The 25,361-nt window shown below is 47.2% G+C and overlaps 1 protein-coding gene across 1 annotated transcript in view; it reads left to right on the forward strand.

The window, feature by feature from the left end:
- Positions 1 to 25,361, forward strand: part of ADAM12 (ADAM metallopeptidase domain 12) — a 351,251-nt gene that overhangs the window by 197,838 nt on the left and 128,052 nt on the right. The window contains exons 4-5 of the mRNA XM_088020108.1: positions 6,465 to 6,543; positions 22,400 to 22,476. Coding sequence (XP_087876234.1) covers positions 6,465 to 6,543; positions 22,400 to 22,476 — 156 coding nt within the window. The remainder of the gene's footprint in view (positions 1 to 6,464; positions 6,544 to 22,399; positions 22,477 to 25,361) is intronic.

Genomic DNA, 25,361 nt, shown 5'->3' on the forward strand with positions numbered 1-25,361 from the left:
TCTAAACCTTAGACCCAGAGAGTCAGCTGCTTGCTGGATATCCACGAGCATGTCTGCCAGGTCCCTGACATTCGACGTGGCCAAGACAGAACGTACCGTCTCCTTTCCATCCTGTATGAACTACCCATCTCACTTGTCAACCGAGGTTCCTAATTCTGTGCCCTCATCTGAATTTCCCATCCTAAAGGCTCATATATTGGTCTGGTCATTTGTTTGGATGCTCACACCAGCTTCCTGCTGCCTTTGTTTCTTTCGGGTTCCCCCACCCCCACCCCCGCATGCCCAGCGTGGAGCCCAGTGTGGGGCTTGAACTCACAACTCTGAGATCAAGACCTGAGCTGAAATCAAGAGTTGGATGCTTAACTGACTGAGCCACCCAGGCGCCCCTGTTTTTATCCCCCAAAGGATTATCTACATGGCTGTCGGAGTGGCCTTTAGCTCCAAAGCTTGTGTCTACTCAGGTCACTGCGAAGTTTAATGGCTCCCCATTGCATGGAATAAGGTCAGCAACACTTGCAGCTTGTGGGATTAGTCCCCAGCCTGCCTGTCTGAGCAACAGTGTGTCTCCCTACTACAAACTTTACACCCCAACACCTGCAACTCCACACCGCTTCACATTTCCTGTGCCCATCCCCCACTAGCATGCTCCTCCTGTACTCTGTGCATTTGAGAATGTGGTTACCCCTATCTGGAATATTCTCTTCCTCATTCCTCTCCATTTCCCGTATCACCATCCCCTCTCAACTTGATTTCTTCTTCCCCATCTTTCGTGACTCACTTGGGTACCACATCCCTCAGGCTGGCTTCTGGGTTAGAAGCCTTTCCTTGAACTCCCCCAGTGCTTTGGGCATATCTCCATCATGGAGCTCTCCTCACTCTCTGGGTCTCTCCTTCACCAGATGGTGAGTTTGGGGGGTGTCTCATTCCCGATGCCCAGCACAAAACGTATTATATGAGAGAATATTGAGGTGTCACTTATAATAGCAAAACATATGGAGAATAGCAAAATCAACTCCTGGCATTTTATTTTCTGCTGTAGAGAGGAACAGGATTCCGTGTTAGATCAACTCATCTAATAAGCAGTTCTCATGAAATTATGCATTCACCTTCTGTTTTCATTTGCTGACACAGGGCATCCATCTAATTGGATTTTCTCCCTGGGGAAATCTAAAGGAAATGGGCCCATTGCTATTGCATTTCCAATATGGCCATTGTCCGACTGCCCCTCTGTTTTCCCAAGGGACCTTTGACTTCTAGCCCTTTTAAATTAGACACACATCCTAGAAAGCCTCAAGTGAGCACATTCTCTGTTTCAACCGTGGTTCCTCAGCAAGTCGTGGTCCCTAAGAAAGACATGAAACATGGGATACCTGCGTTGGGAGGGGATAGCCCTCGACAGAAAGACTATGCCTGCAGCATCCTCCTGACGTTCAGTCGCTCATCCGTCCATCCGCCCGTGTGTTTTTCCCCTTGACACATGCTTCTCCAGCCCTTTAGCACAGCACCTGCTGCAGACACTCAGTACAACAGCCCCTGAGCAGCCTGTAAAGACAGAGGCACACAGTGGTTAAGAGCGCAGGTTCTACACCAAAACCGCTCATGCGCTGCCACGGATGGGGTGGGCCTGGCTGGGTCACTTAACCCCCCGGTATCTGTTTCCTTGTTTAAACTGGGATAAAAATGGCACCTAACCCACAGAGCCAGATAGTAGGCACTATCAGGATTCAATGAGGTGCGTATAAAGGGCTTGGCGCAGGGCCTGGACTGGGCAAAGGGCCCTCCTGTGGCTTAGAATCTTAGGAAGTTATAGACAAGTAAGGAACCCAAAGGGGTTCTGTGATATGGGGAGTGGCGGTGATGGAGGCCACTTCTGGGAAGATGATCAGGAAAGGACCCTCTGCAAAGACATTTAACTAATACCTGAAAGATGAAACGGAGCCAGCCCCACGAAAAATCGTGTGGAGGATGTTCCAGGCACAGGGCAGGGTAAATGCAAAGGCTCCAAGCGGGAGAGGGTGTGAAATGTTCTAGAACGTGCCAGGAGGCAGTGTTGGCTGGGGTAGCAGAGTCACTAGCAGTCACGGAGTGTTGGGAGGGTAAGGTTGTGAGCACCTGGAGAGCATGGAAGGCCTCCCCATGCAGTGGGAAGTCATTTGGGGCTTTAAGCAGGGGAGTGCGTGATCCCAAAGTGGGGTCTGGACAGGCCCTTCACTGCCCTCAGTGCCTCGCAGCCCAAGGGAGACATGAGGGGGACCGTCTGGCACTGGGAGGAGGTCAGCACAGAGTGGGACGGGTCCTGTTGTGCCGGGTGTGGCCCATGGACCCCCAATTCCCGGAGCCCCATGTGGAAGCACAGACCCCTGGCTTGAGCGCTGCAGCGGGGCCCCAGGGGCCATGCCAGCTGTCTGTCCTCCATCTCCTATCCCAACTCCTTGTGGGAAACTGAGGCACGAGCCTGCCCAGCCCCTCTGAGCTCAGGGTGCTGGCCACGCCCGCGGAGCCTGGGCATCTGTGCTAACTGTACGCCTCCCTCCCTTTGAGAAGGTTAACACCCGCGGTGCTGTCCCTGCACCTGTGCTCAAGGCCACTTCTTTCCCAGATTCTATGAGAAAAACTCAAAAAGGAGTGTCATCCATGTCTTAGCTTCAGGGGACAAGCTGGGGCATTACTCAGCAGCCAGCCTCCCCTTCTTTCAACAAAGGAAACTGCAGTGATGCTTAAGAATTCTTTAGAGCTCAGAGTATGACTGAGATGGTGTTTCTGTTTAAGTGACATCAAGACAACAAGGGAAAAGCAGTAGGGTTTTTTTTTTAATTCTTTATTTAAATTCAATTTAGTTAACATAGTATTAGTAGTTTCAGGAGTACAATTTAGTGATTCATCAGTTGCCTATAACACCCAGTGCTCAGTCCATCGTGTGCCCTCCTTAATGCCCATCACCCGGTTACCCCATCCCCCCACCCCCTCCCCTCGAGCAACCCTCAGATTGTTCCCTAGAGTTCAGCGCCCCTTATGATTTGCCTCCCTCTCTGTTTTCATCTTATTTTTTTTCCATCCCCTCCTCTATGTTCCTCTGTTTTGTTTCTTAAATTCCACATAGGAGTGAAATCATATGGTATTTGTCTTTCTCTGACTGACTTATTTCCCTTAGCATAAAACCCTCTAGTTCCATCCACATCATTGCAAATGGCAAGATTTCATTCTTTTTGATGGCTGCGTAATATTCCATTGAATATATCTGCCACATCTTCTTTATCCATGCATCTGTTGATGGACATCTGGGCTCTCTCCACAGTTCGGCTATTGTGGACATTGCTGCTATAAACACTGGGGTACAGGTGTCCCTTCGAATCACTACGTTTGTATCCTTTGGATAAATACCTAGTAGTGCAATAAAGCAGTAGGTTTTTAAAGGCTGAGGTATTCGTGGGTCTTTGTATTACTGTACAGAGTCACATTTTAAAGCATTACAGTTAATCTTTCTGCTGGTATACCCCAAAATTCCTCTTGTCCACAAGTTTGCTGACTGCTGTCTACCAAAACTTCATCTTCTCCAATTCCTGGCTTTCCTAGGAGATTTTCCATGTGTCTCTTACATGAAGTGAGTCTTCTTCTCGGACATCCATTCAAACTAGCTTTTGGTCAGAAGGCCTTAAAATGATATCTCTTTGTATTATAAGTTACCTCTCTACAAATTCCTGTGTGTGTTAACTCCTCTTAGTATTAGGTTCCTTCAAAATAAGAATCTAGTACTGTCAAGAGTGGAATTACTAAGGTATTAACAAAGTGTAAGCAAAATAATAAAATTATGAGCAAGCAGTAAATAATAGAAGTAATAATATTGTAACTTGAATTATATTACATTTTTCTTTTTTTTTATATTACATTTTTCTTTTTCTCCTCTCTCTGTGATCTTGGAGCCGACGCAGCCCCTCCTTCCCCAGGAGCACGGAGCGCGGAGGTTGTTACAGGCCCTGCCCCACGCAGGCCGTAGCTCCTGGCTGCTCCTCACCGCCCACTCTGCTCCGCGCATCTTCCTGCAGGCTTCTGTGCAGCTCTGACCCACCCCCCTCTGTGCCCGTTTCTCCAGCCTGTCCCTTTAGATGACCCTCTTCCCTCAAGCCCCTGCCTCTTGACCTCACACCCCATCTCTCTGCTTCCCTTCAGAGCCACCCTCTGGAAAGCTTCACTGACCTTTTCTGTCCCCGTCTCCTTGGCCTCCCCTGTAACTATCCCGGTCAAGGTCACCAGCCTCCCCCGCCTCCCCCGCCTCCCCCGCCTCCCCCGCCTCCCCGGCCTCCCCCACCTCCCCCACCTCCCCCGCCTCCCCCGCCTCCCCCGCCTCCCCCGCCTCCCCCACCTGCCCCACCTGCCCACCCCAGCAGGGCTGCAGTCTCCCTGGCAGTGAGCCTGTCCAGAGGGTCACCTGACAGCTCACAGGAGGGGTACTTACAAGATGAGGATTTGAGACCAAAAGCAACAGGGAGGCTAACCTCCCCCAGCATGATCTGTACAGATTGGGGGGGGGGGCGGTGCAGGAGGACCCACGTACCTTTGTCGGTGAGTGTGAGAGATCGTCTGTTTTATGTCTTTGGCACACCCTTCTCCAACATTCGCTGGCAAGCAGAGCACAAGTCAGACCACTGTATGGGTCTAACTGATTTAAGCCAGGCATATCCTAAATATATTGAAATCCATGTAAAACAGGGAGGCTGCTTTCAGTTCTGGGCGTGGCTAGGAGAGAAACTGGAGAGATGGACTGTAAGGAAAATATTCCTACCTGTTTCGTCCAAAACTTCCCACTTATGTCTCTTCCCTGTTTGTCAGCGCTCTGGTTGCAAAACCCAACTCAAGCCAACTGAAGCCAAAGAGAGGGGTTTATTGGGGAAGAGGAGACGTAAAGTGGGTCCCCCGCACACCTGGAAAGCCCCCCCTTTCTCCCCACTGCCAGAGCCAAGTGATGGCTTGGTCCCCTGGGCAGCATCCTTGGAAAGCAAGGGACCAGGCTGAGGGAAGCCCAGTGAGCATATTTTTGGAGCTCTGAGAACAAGGAGATAAGACTTCTTCCCAGAGGTCCCAGCTCACCGCACGCTGTAGGGAAGATTTCTGACGGGCTCGCTTGGATCCCAGGTTTATCTCTGGACTGGAAGCCGAGCGACCCCCAGCACATCCAACAGTGTGAAGCGCATTCTCTGAAGGCTGGGGTTGGGGGGGCCGACAGCCTCATTGGCAGGCACTGTACCTCCTGCAAAGTCCAGTATTTAAAGACAGATCTCAACTCCTCATTGCCCAGGCAGATACAACCCAGGCTCCATGCACAGGGACCCTTCCCTGTCTTGCACCCACCCAGCTCCCCAGATTTCAGACCTTAAGTCTCCTGGCCTTGCCATCTTCTGCCTTGAATTCCCTTCTGCTCCCACCCCTCCTTTGTCTGGCCAACTGCTGCTCCAGGGGCAAGCTCCCTGTGTGGAGCCTTCTCCTTCCGCAACGTCCCACCTACCATGTTCCATCCGCCCAGTGAGACTGTGCCTACCTCTGTGGCAGCCCTCCGCACACTGGCTGGGGTTTCCTCTGTCGCCCTACCAGGCTGCAGTGTCCTTATTTAACTATGTACCCTCACAGCTAGCACAGCACCTCGCATGTAGTAAGAGCACAGGAACTATCTGTCATAGTTCTGTTGAAAAAGAATAAAATAGCGCATATTACAAAAGAAATGGCTAAATAATTTAAAGCGTAAAGAAGCTCATGCTGGACTCTCATCCATGAAGATCTAGTGGACCACATACAATTTTAGTTAGGATAAAGAGGGCTTCTCCCCTCCCCTTCAAGTTATCTTAACAATTTGATATTGCAATATATCCGAAATCATTTTTCCTCACCTCCTGTAGCACTGCTTTGAACATTTCATTGTTGTTCTGAGCTCTTCTTTGACATTTCCGTATCAATAGCTGCTTCTCTCACCCAAGCAAATATCAGCAGGGGCAATATTGTGGACCCAGAATTATTTTCCCAGTAGGTGGTGCCACCATTGATTCTAGAGGGGAGAGCCTAGTGACAGCCAGGCAGGTAATTCTCCCAACCTAGAAACCTGCACATGCAATTTGCAGAAGAGTGTGTGTTCTGTGCATGTTCCAGCGTGCATGTGCACTCGCGTGCCTGTGTTGCTGGGTGTGCACACACCTGGGAGTGTGTTGGAGGAATGAGGGGAGAGAGAGGGAAGGCTCCACGTGTAATGTGGGCGCTGTTGTTCGAAGCACATGTGTCTGAATCCCATCCCACCTGCCTGGGTCTCCTCCCACCTCCTTCTTGAATAGGGTGGAAGGTCCTTTGGGAGCCTTATTGGGTCATCTGTAAAATAAGGATGGGTCAGATGCTGGCTGCCCAGTGGCCTAGAAACTCACAAGCAACCTATCAGTACGATGTTACACTCATCTTTCTTTTGTGTATTTTCTGTTTTTCCACAGAGGTCTCATTGCTAGCAGTTTCACAGAAACTCATTATCTGCAAGATGGCACTGATATCTCCCTCAGTCGAAATCACACGGTAAGTCCTGCAACAAGACCCCCGTGATCCTGTGCTATCAAATCTGGGCTTGCACTTTGCAGCTGTTTTATCCTAGCAAAGTCACACGCCCAGATTCTTCACTTAGATCCCATGAAGAGCCTGTGCATCACTCAGGATTTGGGCATTGCATCCTAGCTCCAGGAAAACTTGGCCTTGGCCAGCTTTGTGTCAGGACAGGCCTTGGAGGTATGGCTGACCTTGAAACCACCTTCCAATCACTAGTGGATGCTCAGTTAGGCAAATCCTTTCTAGAAAACGTAGCAAAAGTTCAAGATGGCTTGGAAAGCAGTCATCCCTGGGCTGAACTTAGCTGTGTTACACTTTAAGTATCTTAAAGAAATTCAAAGGAAACCTGATTCTGGTGAACCTATAAATGTATCCCACTTATTAGAAATGCAACCTACCTATAATAAGTGTACCCACCATAAATAAATGTATAAGCCGCTTATTTATATAAATGATAAATCCACCATAAATAATATAGTTCTATATTGTGGTTGTTACTATAATGTGACCTTTATCACCTTTTAGCTTTCCTGGTATTTGAAGTTTTATATGTAACTTGGACAAGATGCTAATTTTATCTGATCCTTTAACAAGTGCTTACTGGGTACCCTCTGTGCTCAGCCTGTGTGTGTGAATATAGGGATTTAAAGAGAGTTGCTGCCCTCTGAGGACTAGGAAAATTACTTTAAAAAAAAGAAAAGCTGTGGATATTTGTTTTAAAAAGAATTAGCTTAGAGGAAGGCTTTACATTTATAGCTGAAGTGTTCTCAAGCAGCTGTGCGTATCAGCAGGGATCTCTCCCTACTGTGAACTATGCCAATGCTGGTTTTCTTTATCACGTGTTTGGCATGTGGCAAGTACAAATTTATACCTTCAGACTCACAGCAATTTATTTGGTGGAATGACCTCAGACTGATCTTCCAGCCTGAAGAAAGCACATAGAAGTCCTGGAAAAAATATAACCGTCTATGAACTTTTGTTAATGCCTGGTCAAGCTTAAAAGAGAGTCCAGGAAATCCCCGGAGGCAGCAACAAAGAGGGGATGTAAGCTCAGAGCAGTAGGCTCGTGAGTTGGGGGTCATGGGACCTCAAAGGGCTACCTGGTGCTTGGGATTTGGGGCAAGAGAAGGGGGCACCTACAACTGAGAGTCCACAAAAACTGGGCCCCCAGAGAGCTGCCTCCTCTGTGAAAAAGGGACAAGAAAAACTCTAGTCCAGAGAAGGGACAATGAAGAGAATTGTCTCAAGGTATCCTGGATTGAAGAAAGCTCTCATAAAAAATGGAGAAATTGAAACCCCATCTAGCCTTATAAGCATATGTTTGCAGTGGGGTGGACTAGTGTCTAAATTTCTAATAGTATAGAAATGTAATTCCCAGTCAGTAGATTGACCTCAAAAATATATTGGGACCAGTCACAGCCTGACTGGTCCCAAATCAGCAATCCTGGGTCCCCTGGGCTGAAGCCAACCCAAAATAGTTCTGTAGAGATATTTCTACGGCTCAGATCACAAGATGTCCATGCCAAAAACGAAGAATACTGATGAGTCCCAAATCAAAATTACAAAACACACAGTGAGAAAAGCATTATAAGTGAGCATTGGTGGACAAGAATAACAAGAGAACCAGCACCTCTGGGAATGCAAGATAATAGAAAAATCAGACAAAATTGTAAATATTTTAAAGACAACAGAATAGAGGCAATAGAAGTTCCAGAGTGAAGGGGCACTTGGGTGGCTCAGTTAGTGGAGCGTCTGACTCTTGATTTCGGCTTAGGCCGTGATCTTGGGGTCACGATATTGAGCCCTGCATCAGGCTCCGTGCTCAGCGCGGAGTCTGCTTGAGATTCTCTCTCTCCCTCTGCCCCTCCCCCTACTCGTGCACTCTCTCTCTCTAAAATAAATAAATAAATAAAACCTATTTTTTAAAAAAAGAAATTCCAGAGTGAAGATACAGAAAGAAAGAAAATAGAAAAGAAGCAATGTTTAAACAGAGTGTGATGAGAATGTCCCGGAATTGAAGAAAGACATGCACCCCAAGCAGGAAGAATAACAATAAATTCTCCAGGATGGCTTGTAGTAAAACTGCAGACCACCAAGGATGAAATCGTAAAACCACCTGAGATAAAAAGAGACAATTTGTACAAAATGACAAGCAAACCAACAGACTTCTTGTCAGCAACTACAAAATTAAAGTTTCAGAAAACCAATGGAAAATTACAAAAATAATAGTAAAATACATTTGCACACAAAGACAAGAGAATTTACTATTCTCAAATTCTAACAGAGTATCTACCAAAGGGGCTATTGCAGGAAGAAAGAAATGGAACACAAGAGGCAAGGGTAGGACATCAGAGGCAATAGTAAGCAAAATAATTGCGTGTGAATAAATTTAAGTAAGCTATTTAAAATAATAATTACAACAATAATGACTAAATTTGGATGTTTTAAGACAAGATGAGCCAATAGATTTAGAACAATTTAAGAATTTGTATTGTACTTGAGAATAATACAGATACAGATTAACTTTAGCTTTTGATAAATATCGTGCCAATTTAAGTATAACCCTTAAAAGAATAGAAAAGCAGAACATATAATTCCAAATAATCGATGGTGAACAAAAATAGTGTATCAGCTCAGTAGAGGACAGGAAAGAAGGAAAAGGATTTGAAAAGCAGAGTAAATATAAAACACAAAATAATTACATAAAAATGGGTCAACATAGTAATCTAATTACTTGTAAATAGATTGAATCTGTTTGTTAAAGTAAAAACAGAGTATCTGCTTAGAACTTAAAATCCAGCTACATAATTTTTACAAGAGTCACACTCAAAATACAAAATGATTGTGAAAGGAGTAGCAAATATATAGTAGACAAGTATTAACCTAAAGAAAGCTGCTGTCGTAGCATTAATATCAGACGAGCTAGATCTTAAGGCAAAGAGAAAAGGCATTATTATGGATAAAAGGGTTGATTACTTAATGATAAAAGGAACAATTCAAAAGAATGGTAAAATAACTGTGAACCTGTGTGTGTACCAGTAAAATAGCCTCAAAACCTGTGAAGCAATAATCAAAAGAATTAAAATAAACTGACAAATCCACAACCAGAGAGGGAGATTTAAATATACGTCTCTCAGAAATGAAGATTTTAAAAGATGAGCTGAAATTAGTGAAAAGGAAGACCAAAAAAGATTGAGAGAAACCAAAAGATGGTTCTTTGAAAATATTAGTAAAATGAATAAAAAACAAATCTAATCACGAAGAAAGAAGAATTTCCAAGCAATGGTATTAAGAACACAAAAAGACAGGCATAACTATTGCCATACAGAGATTTTGAGAATCACAGGAATGCTATCAACATTACTAACCATTTTCTTAAAAATGTGGATTCTTGACGCTGTTCAAGGTGAAACAAAAATGTAAATATAACTATATAAATAAATTAAATCAAAAATAGTGTTTTTTAAATCCCCCCCGCAAAATAATATCAAACCCAAATATTTTATCAGGTAACTTTTGCCAAACCTATAAAGAACAAATAGTCCCTGAGAATTCTTTTTTTAAGGAGGAGAGAGGAACTATAAAAATCAGAAAAAGAGCATCCACAACATGAATATTATAGACTAGTTTCAATTATGAACAGAGTTGCAAAAATCCTAAATAAAATATTTACAGATCATATCCAGCACATATTTTTAAAGCTACTTTGTGACCAAATGGTACATTTTTGAGGAATGCAAAAATAGTTCAACATCAGTATATCTAATAATGTAATTTAATGTATTCGTATCTCTAGATGAAAAGTATTATTGTAACTGATAGCATTTCTTCAAACATAATCCAAAGTATTTACCATGTAGATCATAAGAGCTCTTATGGGTGGGGAATGGCAGGTTGCGGAATCGCTGATAGACCAGAGGCGAGAAAACCTGTTAGGGACCTAATGTAGTTGACGAAGATTTTGCCCACAGAAGTAGCCTTGCAATGGATGGAACTGGGCAGAGTAAAGAAAACTTGAAGAGGCAGAAGAGACAAGATCCGGTGACGGTGGATGAGGGGGGGTGTCGCCCACAGTGCTCAGTCCCTTCTGCTTAGGCGGTCAGCGGGCCGTGTGTTCTCACTGGCACCATTAAGGAGCAGTTGTTGGCTTCGGAAGGCAGAGGGGAGGTTTGTCCCCCCTGAGTCTGTAGTGGGATAGCCAAGCATAGGTGTTCAGTAGGCAGCCGGGTATATGCATCTGGAGTCCAGGGGAAAGATGGAGGTAAAAATTGAAGATCTGATGATCGACCTCAGATCCAATCATTGGTGCCATCATTTCACACTTGACTTTCTGGTTTTTTCTCTTTGTTCTCCTAGGATGCTCTCCTTTAATATATGCTTTATAGTTATCACTAAGGCTGTCTTCACAGTGTAATTGCTGTTCCAAATAGAAACAGAAAAAAGAGATCTGAGCAATGCAGTGACAGTAGGCTTGAGTCCTCCATTACCCATCATATGTGAGGGTGAGTGGCACTCTTCTAGCATGCACACACCCAGAATGTGTAAGATATGCTCCCAAAGTTATTCCACCAGTTTTGCGGTTGTGGTTTCGACCTCCCTTACTAATTTCCCTTTTCTTAGGCAATTTTTTTTTTTCCTTTTTTCCTCATTTGGGAAGACAAATATGATAAGAGAGAAGAAGAGACAGAGGATTAGGGACTCAGACGGTGCGGGCTGTAGGCTACAAAGGTAGCCGTCTTAGAGACTAGCCACATGGTAGCGCGCCAGAGTGCTAACAGTGGCCATCTCTGTGTGGGGAGACTCTGGATTTTTTTCTATTTTCTGTGATTTTTGTGTGTACATGGCGAGTGGGAGGATTATGTTTTCTTTCTTCCCGTTTCTCTACAAGGTGAGTGTATAGACAGGCAAATGTCTACTCCATCCCTCTACTCATCCCTCACTCCTCTGCATGGAAGTGTCTTTTATAGGGACAAGAGGTGGGAGCAAGCAGGCCTGACAACCCTGGTCCTTGTTCACTGGGGAGCAGGGAGAGCCGATGCCTGGAAGGGCCATGAGTCTAGGCGTGCTGTCCTCCCTCAGTCAGTGGTGGCTGAGGCTTGCCCGCTCCCTCCATGGAGTATTCTCAGCAATAGGGTTCTGCAGCCCCAGCTTCCCTGAGATGAGCCCCAAGGCTTGGCTAGCAAGAACGGAGTGGTAGGCATGAAGGTTGGAAATCGTACAATGCTTCAGTTCCACCCAGGCCTAAGTTGTAGCCTCTAACACCAATATACCAGAAGCCCCTTTTTTTGCAGGTAATTAAGCATGAAAGTGTTTTTTGATTTTCATCTGACTCTGAATCTAGTTCTTGTAGGTGAAGCAACTGGAGGATAAATTAACTGGCACCTCCAAACCTCCAAAATCAGCAAGCACATATCGCTCATACAATTATAAAGAGAATGACATGTCTTGTAATCCAGCATCGACATTGTCCCCTTCCTTTGCTCCCGTTCTGAGCCTTCAGCCATGTTACTATAAAGGTGAGGAGTGAACAGTCTTCCCCACTGAAGAGAACCCACAGCCCTAGACAGCCGGTCCTTCCAACAGAAACCCCTTGAGTGGAGTCCATGACCTCTTCTTGTCTTTCATGGTGAGGAGACAGACAAAGCTTTGGGGGTTTTGTTTTTATTAAATCAGGCTGGAGAACAAAAAAGAAATGTGCTGACTCATCTTCTTACCCCCTGAAGTCAGCACACAATGGATTTTCCTAAATTTAAGATTACATAAAAATAAGAACCACTTTTGGCTATAGTACCCTCTTTTTTAAAATTTCATCTCTCACCCATCAGCATAAGCTGGTTGACAGGCTGAGTAGTGGCTGATTTTAATTTTGGAATTAATCACTTGTCTTTTATCTCTCCATTGTCCTGACAGTCTGAAATATTTGTGGTTTTATCCTTTGCTGGCCACATCTGAGGGGAGATTATGTTTTATATTCTTACTTTTAATAAGGCCTGTGGGAGACAACGCACATGACATTTGTGCTATTTGCATCTCAGAACCCAGACTCTGGGAGAGGCCAGAATAACGCTCCAGAACCCCTCCCGAGCGTTGTTCGCGCTCGGTGGGAAGGCACCCATCTGCTGCCCGTGCGCTAACTGAGCGCCTCCACACTGCCAAGGCCCTGTGGCCGCCACCGAGGGTATCACAGGGGTTGAATATAGACAAGGGGGCCTACGTGGGGCCAGAAGGAGGAGACTGACATTTTTCCAAGAATCTCACACCTAATAAAAATCTGTGATAAATGTGTTGAAGGGAAGGTTGAGGGGCCTAATCTGGTCTAAGGGATCATGGAAGTCTTCGTGGAGGAAGGAGCATGTGAACCGAAATCTGAAGGTTGAGGAGACATGAACCAGGGGACGGGTGAGGGAAGGACATTCTGGGCTGATGCTGAGCTTTACTTGCAGGCAGGGGAGTGTTTAAAAGTTGACAGGGGCCGGAGTGTGGAGGCCTTGGAGGCCATGGTGATACATGTGGTTGTCATGGAGGAACACTGGGAAGGCGTAAGAGGTCTCAGCCTCGGGTGTCATGATCCCTAGGCTTTGAAAGACCCACTGGTGGCAGCACCAAGAGTAATCAGAGAAAGCAAGAGCAGGGATTCAGCAAGATCAGGCAGCTGGCTCTTCTGGAAAAGCCTACAGCCCAGGGGAGAAGACATGGCTGCTGAGGCCAGGGCCAGGAGATGGGAGAAGGGAAATGTCTGACCTTAGATGTGTGAGCTGTGCCCAGAAAATTCCACTTGTTGTATGTGTTTCTTTTGGAAAAACTTATGAAAATATTTGCTTGGCAGGTGCCAATAGGAGACCAGTCAGTGTTAACTGAGGCCGGACCTCAGATAGGTGTGAAATCCAATATTTTGATCAAAAGCACTGTTTGGGTGACATCCCATCCATCTCCCTGGTAAATGTTTCCTATCGAAAAGGAGTCGAGGGGTACCTGGGTGGCTCAGTCAGTTAAGTGTCTGACTCTTGACTTTGGCTCAGGTCATGAACTCAGGGTTGTTGGAACGAGCTCCGTGTTGGGCTCTGTGCTCAGCACAGAGTCTACTTGAGATTCTCTCTCTCCCTCTTCCTCTGCCCCTTCCCCCAACTCTCTCTCCCTTTCTTAAAAAACAAAACAAAACAAAAGAGTCAAATCTCTGCAGTTGACTTGGACGAAACACGTCAGGGCAAGTGGATATTAGGGAGTCAACCTCATTCCTCGACAGTTAGAAAGCATCAGAAACATATGAAAAGATGATTCTGGATATAGGAGGGAAGTCACAGGTCATTCACATCCCGTAAGTGTAGCAGGTGTGAGCAAGGCTTGTTATCAGACTCTTAAGAAATGCTTTAAAATGGCTTTAATTTCCCTGCCTTCACTGTACTCTACACTCATGCAATCCGTGTACTCTTCCCAGAAGGCTGCCCTGTTCTTCCACCGACTGACGCATTGACTGTATCCCATGGTGCCCCCACCCCACTGCATCTTCCACCCTTCCTAGTCCACGGACCCTTCTGTGGTTTCTGGCACAGGCCCTGCCTTCTGCCCAGCCAGAAGAGGTCGCAGCCACCTAACCTTTTCTCCCCATCTCCAGTCTCACCTAGGTTCAATCCAACCCCTGTTCCTGCCTCAGCAGTCCTTCCAGAACATCTTTCTAGGTGTGCCGTTCCCTGTTGCACTTATTCTGATCCTCCTAAATCATCAGTAGCTTCCCCAGTGCCCCCTTATTCTTAGACCAGTGTGCACATTCCCCAGTGGTTCCATACCTCCTTTTCGTACGTGCGTCATTCATGCAGATGCTCGCCCAACAACAAATGTGTGCTGGGTGTCCAGTATGTCAGCCTCAGCAATATGCAAGGCATGATGTAAAGTGCTTTTCAGATATTTTGTTGTTTGATCCTCCCAATAAATCAGTGTTTGCTATTTTTCTGCCCAGACAAGGAATCTGAGATGTAGCAGGAGTAAACCACTAGATCAAACCCACAGCTGATAAGGATTCAAACCCATGTAGCCAGACTCTAGAATCAGAGCTCCTGGCCACTGTGATCCTGCCTCTGACTCACTTGGAACAGAACATGGAAGGGTCTCTGTTACATGTTCCTGGCTGTGGTGTCTGTAGTTAATGGAATTAGTCTAGAAAACTGTAGCAGGCTGGATTAGGGAATGGACTCGCATTCATCTGCAAGGAGACACCCAGCACATGCTTCTGGGGGAGTGCACAGGGTGTTCTGCTCATCTTCAGTCCTGGAGCATGGAAAGGAAGCCCGAATGGCCCTCTGGGGATTTGCTGAGCGCATCGTTCCGAAGCCCAACGGAATGCAGATCAGTAACGGTGCCGTGCTTTGTAGCGGTTTACAGAAGGGAGCAGGACACGGGCCCTGTCCTCGGGGAGCATGCCGTCTGACTACAAACAACACGACGGGCCCACATAAAGGATACCTTAGGAGCCAAACAATGGAAGCACCAAACCCACATGGAATCTGGAATGAGTTCCCAGAGGAACCCCAGGTTTGGGTGACTTCCTTTTTCCAAATTGTTGGAAAGGGAAGGCTCTGAGTGAGGCCTTCTGTCTGGAGGCAGGATCACAAGCCAGGGAGGCAGACTGCCCAGGTTCAAATCCCAGCCGAAGCACTTAACCAGCCACGAATGTGAACATGAAACAGACCCTTGAACCTGGCACACAGTCAGGGCTTTAGAAAAGCGAGCCAGCTGTAGCCACTGCCTACAACAATTCGTAGCCACCCAGGACCGTACATTGCTTTGGAAGTCCCCCTATATTAGGATAGCAGGTGACAAAGTGGGCCGCGGCCAGGAAAGGGGGTGATGCGCTGTGCTGAGCGCAGTGTTCTTAAGGAGCGTGTGTCCTGGTGAAATGGCAACTGGCCCATCTGCTCTTCTGACCTGGCTCCCTCCAGGCCCCTCCTGCTCGTGTTCACAGTTCTGCAAAGTCCCACACAGCATGCAAGCGGATTTGGAGCTGGGAGTTAGGAACCCAGGCAGGAGTATAAGAAGATCAACCCCCTTCTCTCCAGTGTGTCCATTGTTCTCAAACATTCATTCATTCAGCAAAAACACACGGAGCTAGGGTTTGGCACAGAAGAAAGTTGAGTTTATGGCACAATGGGTTTAAAATACATATTTTCATATTCGAGATCTATGGCAGTGCCTTACATGTCACAAACTCTCCTTGTGTAATGTTTATTTGATCCCCGAAACCCTAGGCAATCAGGGTCACTCCCATTTCACAGATGAAAAACTGAGACTCTACGTCTCCAATTCCAAGACTTTCGACTCGGGATCCATCAAGCACTCTCAGTTTTGCAGACATCCTGTTTGCTGGGAGGTCCCGAGGAACGTGAACATGATTTCTTAAGCATGTGTTCCCTGATGCAGAATTCCACCACAGCGAAATGATGTGAATGGCCCCTGAGGTTCGTCCTTTATAGTTGCTTAACCAGACATGGTTCTTGTTAGAGCTGAGAGCAAAGATAGTCCTGGGGGTATGGGTGTGGTGACTGAACTTCTCAGCCATCCTGTCCTACACACCCTCAAGGCTGAGCGTCATGTAGCCCAACCAGAGAAACACACGGCTGCCAAATTACTTTTCCCTTTGCTCGAATGCACCACCATGTTTTAGTCTCAAGCAAACCGTGTGGTGTGTGGGGGCCTGATGTTACATACAAGGGAACACGACCTAGACCACGGTCATGCTGACCTATGCATGCGGGCCCGTAGCTCACACGGACACATGCAGGTGCACGCATGCACACACACATGCTCCCACACACGTGCACACGCTTCCATGCAGACCCACACGCACTCACTCACGCTCGTACCCCTTCTATCTGCAGGGCTCTCTGTGGGTTTGGAAATCACTTTCCCACGGTTTCCTGAGTGGCACCGGGATAGGCTCTGTTGTGCTTGAGAAGGCGTTCCGTCCAAGTTTGGATTTTAGGTGATAGCTTTTCTTTCGAAAAAGAGAGATCCGTGAGGTCACATGCTCATAGCAGCAGGACACAGAGAGAAGCCGTCTGGCCTGGAGTCGAGAGGCCTAAATGTGAGTCCCCCTAAATGTTAGCCCACTGACCAACTCTGTGGCCTTCGATAGCCACTTAACCAGTCAGGGCCTCAGTTTCCATATCTGCTCGGGAAGGGGGTTGCCTGAAAGAGGAAGGTTGGCCTCAGATGGCCTGAAGCTTCCTTCTAGCTAGAACACTGTGTGATTCAAATACTAAATCAAGGCGGTTTGGCACATCACATATGGTGCGGCTGGGGGTAGGAAGGAGGTGGCTATAAACTTCCCAAGGAAGAGAGGCATTGAAAATAATTTTCACTCAGCATATTCCCTAACAGACTTTGTCTGCTCCCAGTCCTTTTGAATCACAAGGTCAGGCCATTTTTGTTAGCAATTTAGCAGATAAAATTCCTTTCTTTCTAGTCCGCTGAGAGTTGGATAACAGAATTCGTATTTTACTTCCCATGTGGCAGAGAGCGGAGGGCTCCTCTTCTCGAGCTCAAGGGTTCTCATTCCATCTCCCTCTCATCCACCATTACATTTGATTGATAGTATTAAACGGAGGGAAAGCTTATTTTACTGGAGTGGGGAAATGCATTAGATTAAGTAATAAGTATATAAAATACATGGTTAGAGGTTTTTGTAAAGGAAAAGATGTAATTTTGTGGTTATGCATGTTTGGGACTGTTTTCTAGGTAGAAATAGAATGTATTGGATCAGCAGAACAGGCAGCGTCGACGTGCTAACGGGACAGTGTCTTGTTCAGAGACGCCTCTACAGACACGGGTGTGATAAAAAGGGACAGCAGCTGACACTCTTGAGGCTGTGGAAGGGGATGCTTTGAGAACGTTTGCCAGGGAAAACAACAGGATCAGTAGCTGCCCCCCAGGCATGATGGATGCCTGCTGTGTCTCTCGCTGGTGTACTCCCCTCCACACCCAACGGGCCAGGTGTTTGTGAGTCCGTGAGGTCTGATGGATTCCTGCCTTCTAGCATCAGTCGACGGGAGGCGAGCTGGCTCTCGGATATGGTGGCGAGCCCTCGCCTGGAGACCCCAGAGCGGGCCCTGCTCCACATGCCTCAGCGAGAGGCAAGGGGAGGCGAAACCTCCCAGAGAGCGGGAGGCTACGTCTCTTCCACTCCTCGTAATCAGATTCACAACCAATTATGTGGCACATGGTGTGATAAGTATGTCTGAGTTTGAGTTTATCCATATGACTTACTGCGTCCTAAAAATGAAATCATATTTGTGTAAGCATGTAGCGCATCATATTGAAAAAATCAAAACTTCATGACATTCGAATTGTCCTGGAGAATCTGGAATTTGGAGCTCTAGTAGCTATGCTTGGTAATCTGAGAAGTTAAGGAGTGAGCAGCAGGCTTGTTAGCTGTCCGAAGATGAATCAAACGTAGTTTTAGCGCTAGGAAATAAGTTAGGAACTCTGGTAATGACCGAGAGAGACGGGATGGCTTCAGGGCCAGCTCATGCGAGCGAAGATCCACCCCCGCCTCCGTTATCAGCACTACTTCAACTTAGTTGGTGAACTGGAAATTAATTTTATACTAATTTGTTCTCGGTTCATGCTTTAATGAGCTTATATTTCTGGGTACTTAATTTGAAAATACGCTTGATAAATCTATTAAAAAAATAAATTGAGACAGAATAAATGAGTTTGAGATTTCAGAGGTCAGTAATAAGATTATTGTCACTATTTGGTTTTTCTTTGTTTAACCAATACTCAGCTGCCAATGCAACATTTCATATTTCTCTAAAATGAGGCAAAATCTGTGATGTATGATGGGTGACAGATAAAAACCATGATTCTGGGAGCCCTGGGCAGCCTAAACTGATCAGCTCCTGCTCTTTCACTTTCCGAGTCTCTTCCGCTCTGATGTGCCTGCTGGGCACCCAGGACTGAAATCCCCCCACTGGGATCCCTCTGGTGCCCTGCAGCATTATGATCCAATTACATAACCTCATCATAATTAGGGAATTGTTATCACAACTCCCTTAGGTACACAGGTCCACTTATCTCGAGAGAGGGGGCTGTGGAGCCTTTCAAAAGTAATTTCAAGTGGAAGCTAAAAAGGCAAGCAAGTTCTGGGTGGATACCTGATAAGGCAGGCTGGGCAGGTGTCCCCTGCTACCTTCCCAATGCATTCCTTCCTGAGCCACCTGCTTATTGGAAAGGTCAGACTCATCATGGCTGTGAGTGCCCTGCACCTGCCCTAGAACCTTCCAGGCAAGCAGAACTAACCCTCGTCCCGAACTGCCGACCCCTCCTCCATTGCCTCCCATCTCTGCACATGCTTTCCCTCTGTGAGTGGTTCCCTCTCCTGACTTCGCCCCTGGGCACCTAGCCACCCCACTCCTCAACATTGCCCCGGGGCCAAAAGAGAGCCACGAATGTTTACAGTCAATATAATCAACAACATAAAAAAAATCCAAGGTAGGCTACTAAATTTATATAAACTATAAACTAAGCTGATAAGATGGTCTGATATGGGATAACTTAAAAAAAAGTTTTCCTTTACATGAAAAATAACCATGTATAAGACGTAATAGAAAAAAAGATCCTGTTTGTGGTATCAACAAAACTGCCCGATACCTAGGAATAAGCCTGATGAAAGCTTTTCAATGGCGATATGAAAAAAAAATCCAAGACTAGACTGAACGACATAAAAACAACCTTATTAATGGAAACATGCCATGTACATGAATAGGAAAATTGATCTTGATAGATTATAACAATGGATTATTATTTTTTTAAAGATTTTATTTATTTATTTGAGAGAGAGCATGAGCAGGGCAGAGGGGGAGGGAGAAGCAGGCTCCCCGCTGAGCAGGGAGCCCGATGCAGAACTCAATCCCAGGACCTGGGATCATGACCTGAGCCGAAGGCAGACGCTTAACTGAGCCACCCAGGCGCCCATATGACAATGGATTATTAACCACATTATTAATATAATTTCAATGGATTATTACAAAGCTTAGAATTTGATTCCAAAATTCAGCTGGAAGAGAAAATAGGCAACAATATCCTAGAAACATTTGAAGAAAAGAACAGAACCAAAGAAAACCTGCCCTCAACAAGGTTGCCAAGATAGCCCTTTAACAAATGGCTCTGGATCACCTGCATCTGCACATGCAGAAGAGTGAGACTGGACTCCAGCGTCAAGCCATGTACAAAAATTAATTCAATGTAGATTAATTCAGTGTGAATATAAGAGCTAAACTTGTAGAACTCCTAAAAGAAAACATAGGTGGAAATCTTCAGCACCTTGAGATAATGGTTTCTTCGGTATGGCAGTGAAAACATAAGCAACCAAAGGGAAAAATAGACCTCATCAAAACGATCAACTTTTGTGCTTCAAAAGAGATGCTTGAGAAAAATGAAAGGACAACCCACAAAGAGGGGGAAAATATTTGCAAACCATATATCATAGTATGTACCCAAGAAAACTGAAAATGTGCATCCACACGGGAAGTTGTATGCGGATGTTCATGGCGGCACTATTCACAATTGCCAAAAAGTGGAAACAAACCAAGTTCCCCTCAACTGATGAATGGATAAACAAAATTTGGCATTTCCAGACCGTGTCCTATTATTCTGCAATAGAAAGGAATGACCCATGCTACAACCTGAATGAGCCTTGTAAACATTATGCTGAGTGAAAGAAGCCAGACGCAAAGGGCCACGTTTTGTATGAATCCACTGCCACGAAATGGATGAATAAGCAAATCCATAGAGACAGGAAGCTGAGGCAGAAGGAGCGGGTCCAGGGAAGTGATGGCTGATGGGGATGAGGTTTCTCTTCGAAGTGACAAAAATGTTTTGCAATTAGACAGTGGTGCAGCTGTACAACATTCTGAACCTGCTAACTGAATGCTTTTAAAGGGTGAAGCCTGTGGTATGTGAATTTAATCTTAATCAAAACAGAGAACTTGTTCTATCTGACGTCCAAATGTGGGGTGGCACAATAGGAAATAAACAGTGTGGCGACCTTGGCATGGAAATGGACACATGGAGGTTGGTCTCAAGTGGGACAGCTCACGGAGTACAAAAGCGGAGCTGCGGGCACCCCGTATGTGACACATAGCACCTCCAATCACCAGGAAAGGGGAAATGGTGGCAGAGAACAGCTGGGTCTCAGTTTGTGGGGGACAGATTCTAACCTCACCACCCTCAAAGAATAAATTCCAGATAGATCAAAGGGCTAAGTATAAGACTATGGAAATAGAAGAAAATAAAGAAGGATGTATGTGTGACCTTGAGGAAAGCCACCCTAAGCAGTACATAAAATTCATAAAAAGAAAGACGGAAAATCTGGCTTTATAAGAATTGGAAACTGTACAACCAAAGATATCATAAGTTAAAAATCATTTCTCACATAGCAAGCCAAGTATTAATATCCTGAATTTTTGGAGAACTTCTAGAAAAGTCAAAATAACAAGTGTCCAGCACTCTCATTTGCCTCCTTGAGTTGCCTTTCAGCTGGTCCCAGAAGTCTGTCCTCTACTCAGATAATCTCTACAGATAACCTTGACCCCTTTATTGAGGTGCTACAGGATGTCACTGGCTGCTTAATCCCATCCAGTCAGCCCTCTTTCTTTTTTTTTTTTTTTAAGATTATTTATTTATTTATTTATTTGTCAGAGAGAGATTGAGAGAGAGCGAACGCACAAGCAGGGGGAGCGGCAGGCGGGAGGTGGGGGGAAGCAGGCTCCCCGCTGAGCAAGGAACCTGACACAGAACTCCATCCCAGGACCCTGGGATCATGACCTGGGCTGAAGGCAGACGTTTAACCAACTGAGCCACCCAGGTGCCCCAGTCCAGTCCTCTTTCTTAGCAAAGTCAAGGTAGTCTTGGGATTTGATTTTTGTTGGGCAGAACAGCTGGACACCAAGCTCTGCTCCGGGAAAAGTGAGTAAAGGAGCCATGTGCTGTGGTGGACGCAGCGGGGATGAGCTGAAGCCCAACGCCCACTCGCCCTGCTCCTTCCACGCCGCCTCTTCTGCTGGGCCACACGGCTGGCGTGCACAGGCCATGAAAGAGGCGAATGGAGCCCACTTAGCATTTCTTGCCTGTCAGCCACTTAGTGGGGGCCGCCCTATAACCTCTGTTTATGTGGATTCTGGACAGATCTCTGTCTCAGTAAGGAAGGGTCTATGCTGTGGTTTCTTGTTGCAAGCAGTGACCTTATCCAAGAAGTGGAATTCTGCAGGTGTCACACGGGGACTTCTGTCGTGGACCGAGAAGACCTTCCTAATTTTCTTTTCCTGCTGAGAGAGACCGCCAGCTCTCAACTGGGCAATTCAGGGCAGTCCCCTCCAGCTGCCGTCTCATCTGCTATTCTGGTTCCAGAAGCCATAGATTTAGGCCATGTTTTGTTACATTTCACAGTGTGCTTAAATAGGCCATGCGGGTCCTCATCTCGTTACAAAAGACAGCTTGCAGGAGGGTAAGGTGGTGATATCCATGTGCTCTGTTCTGCTGCCGGGTTTTGTGAAACACCCCACATCAGAGCTTCCCTGAAGGGTGTCAGAGAGACAAGAGTGGGGCCTGGACGCAGCTTAACACCCCACTGATCATCTCTAAGTAAATCAGACCTTCCTGCCAGAGATCTTGGCCGGGTCACGCTGGGCTTAGCATTAAATATTAAGACCTCTGGTTCAGTATTTTATGCTGAAAGGGAATCCCGTAGCTGAAAGGAGGAGAAGGGGGCCGGAGGCGGTTGGCTTATGGTGAGCGGGCGAGAAGCTACGTGACTGAGCCGACTTTCTCCTCCTTGCAGGGTCACTGTTACTACCACGGACACGTGCAAGGATATTCTGGCTCCACAGCCAGCCTCAGCACTTGCTCTGGCCTCAGGTAAGTGGCCCTCCTGGGGCCAGCTCCAGTCTTGAGCATGACCACCGCCTCCTCCTTCTCCCATTTGCTCTCAAGGATCAAGAGTAAATGATGGGGCCTGAGCCTCCACCCGGCGAGACAGAGAATCCCTGCTGGACACCTCGCAGGAGCACATCGTGCCCAGGATCTTAGTTTCTCTGCCACAGCAACTCTTTCTAGAAGGTTCTCAGGCCTGGTGGGTTGAGAGCCACTGGAACGTGCTGAGTTTCTACATCCAAGGATTTTGTGATGATCTTTCGTTTATGTGACTCTTGTGCTTAGTAATTCCCAGTGTTAAAAGGTAGGAGCTCAGGTACTAGCATTCAGGCTGCGTGCCCGGTAGACATGCACAGGCCTCCCCTCATTAAGAGGCAAAGCAGAGCAAGCAGCTGAATGGAGATCAAGGTGAGCTGAAGCCAGGCATGGGTTTAGGGGCTTTGGCTACGAGGCTGTGGCCTGTGTCAGGAAACAGGTCCCTTCCGTGGCTGGACGAGCCAGCCCTCACGGCTCATCCTTCTGGATCACACTCACGCACCAACAGCTGGCTCTCAGGTGCTCCCCGCGAAAACCAGTTTGTCTGACCAACTTCCAGTCGCCTCCGCCTTTTTACCAGATTCATTCATTGGGTTTGTGAACCAGCAGCTTGTATCCCACCGTGTCCTGCTTTGCTTGGGCCCCAGGTTCTGTGGGGAGAGGGCCGAGGGCCTGGGGGGGCGCACCAGCTTGAGTGAGACCAGGGCTGCCCTCTGGAACGCCACGTCTCTGGGAGTCCCACGTGGGACGCTGTACACTCACGACACACAGCACCACACACAGACACGATCTGCCACATGCACTGCCACACACACACATCACACACACACACTCCAACATGCACAGCACGAACACCATACATACCACACACACAATATACCACACGTGACGTCACACACACACACACAATATTCCACACGTGACATCACACACACACAATATACCACACGCCACACACACACTACAGCATACACGGCACAAACCCACACACAATATACCACACGTGACATCACACACACACACACACAGTATACCACACGTCACGCACACACTACAGCATACACAGCACAAACATACACACACAATATACCACACGTCACACACACACTACAGCATAAACAGCACACACACACAATATACCACACGTGACATCACACACACACAATATACCACATGTGACATCACACACACACACACACACACACAATATACCACACGCCACACACACTACAGCATACACGGCACAAACACACAATATACCACACGTGACATCACACACACACACAATATACCACATGTGACATCATACACACACACACACACACACACACACGTCAGTCAAGCTCTGCAAGTGGGAGGGAAGTGTGGCTACCCGGCGCTTGTCAGGGTGTGAACAGCTGCGGATGAAGCCAGAAGCCTCACCGAACGCTAACGGGAGACGGGCACTCTCAGACTCACCCTGACACACGGCAGGCATTTCACAAATACGCTTCAATTAATAACGAGTCCCCGTGGCCGCACCTTATGGACAGCGGCGGCATCTATGAATAAGTCCCCAGCATCACCCAGCCCGCGGAGCCCGGAGAAGCCCCCCACCCCGGCTGTGGGACACACCCGCCAGGGAAATGCCTGTCCCTGGCGTGGGGCCGCCACCCCCGAGGATGGGGCTCTCCTGCCGGTGCCAGCCGCGCAGGCCCTGCTTCTCAGTCTCGTTGCCCTTGTGTCTGCCCCTCTCTCTTCACTTGCGTGTCAGGGGCACAGAGCAGAGCAGTCCCTCAGTCGTGCCCCCCAGAGCCAGCCCCTTCCACTGCACCCTCCATCTCCCATCCTGATCCCATTCCCCACGCCCGGGTGCCCTCTCTTAACGTGGAACATGCATCCTTCCGGGCTCTTGCCCATTCTTCATGACCCAGGTCACCTGCACAATTTACAGATGTCAAGAGAGGGCATCCTGTCTCACTCTGCAATTTGCTTTTGTCTTCAGCACTGTTTTGACATCCATCCTCCTTGGCTCACATGGGACTGGTTCCTTCCTTTGACAAATATGCTTGAATTCGCCACATCGTATCTCTTCACAGCCTCCATGATGTGCATTTAGGTGGTTTCCTGCTTTTCTCAATTGCAGACCACACTGGTTGTGCCAGGGGCCTCAGGGGGGGTCTGTGCGTCTGTGCAGCCGGCCTTGGGGGGGTGGCGGGGGACGGGAAGAGCAGATGCCGTGCGGAGGCAGAAGGGCCTTCACTTTTACCAGCAACAGTCCTGCCACTTTGTTCTTCCAAGTGCCTGTCCTGGTTCCCACGCTGGCCGTCAGAGCTGAGAGTTTTCTCTCCTCACGTCCTCCCCAGTCCCTGACATATCTGGTGTATTTTCAGTGTTTACCACTGGAATTCAACAAATTGTACAAAAAGCTAAGCCTCCCCCACCCACCCTCTTCCGCTCCGCTCGGGTAAAACATGGCAGCGGCAGGGGTAGCCGCCCTAGCTTTCTGCTCGTCCTGTGGAGGCAGAGCCCCACGCATGTGTGTGTTTCTCTATTTTTATAAAAATAGGTCACATCTTCTCTGCAAGTCAGGAGACAGAAACTTAAATCTCTGGTTCACCCCACTGCGTGTGTACGCACACATATCTCGGCACACCATTGCTTTCATAAAGCATTTTTGATACACCATTTATAGGACGCTATTGAACTTTGAAACATCTGCTAATCCGACACGTAAGCAGAGTTATCTTGTTGCCGTTGGATTGGCTGCTCTCCTGTCGTTAATCGTTCCTTCAGCAGACATTCCTCGAGCACTTCCTCAGTGCGGGTGCCGAAGGAGGTGAAGTGAGCCGTGC

This window comes from Eumetopias jubatus, unplaced genomic scaffold (genome assembly GCF_037043125.1).
Source record: "Eumetopias jubatus isolate StellerSeaLion01/CBP00866 unplaced genomic scaffold, mEumJub1_p1.0 scaffold_17, whole genome shotgun sequence".
Lineage (NCBI taxonomy): Eukaryota > Metazoa > Chordata > Mammalia > Carnivora > Otariidae > Eumetopias > Eumetopias jubatus.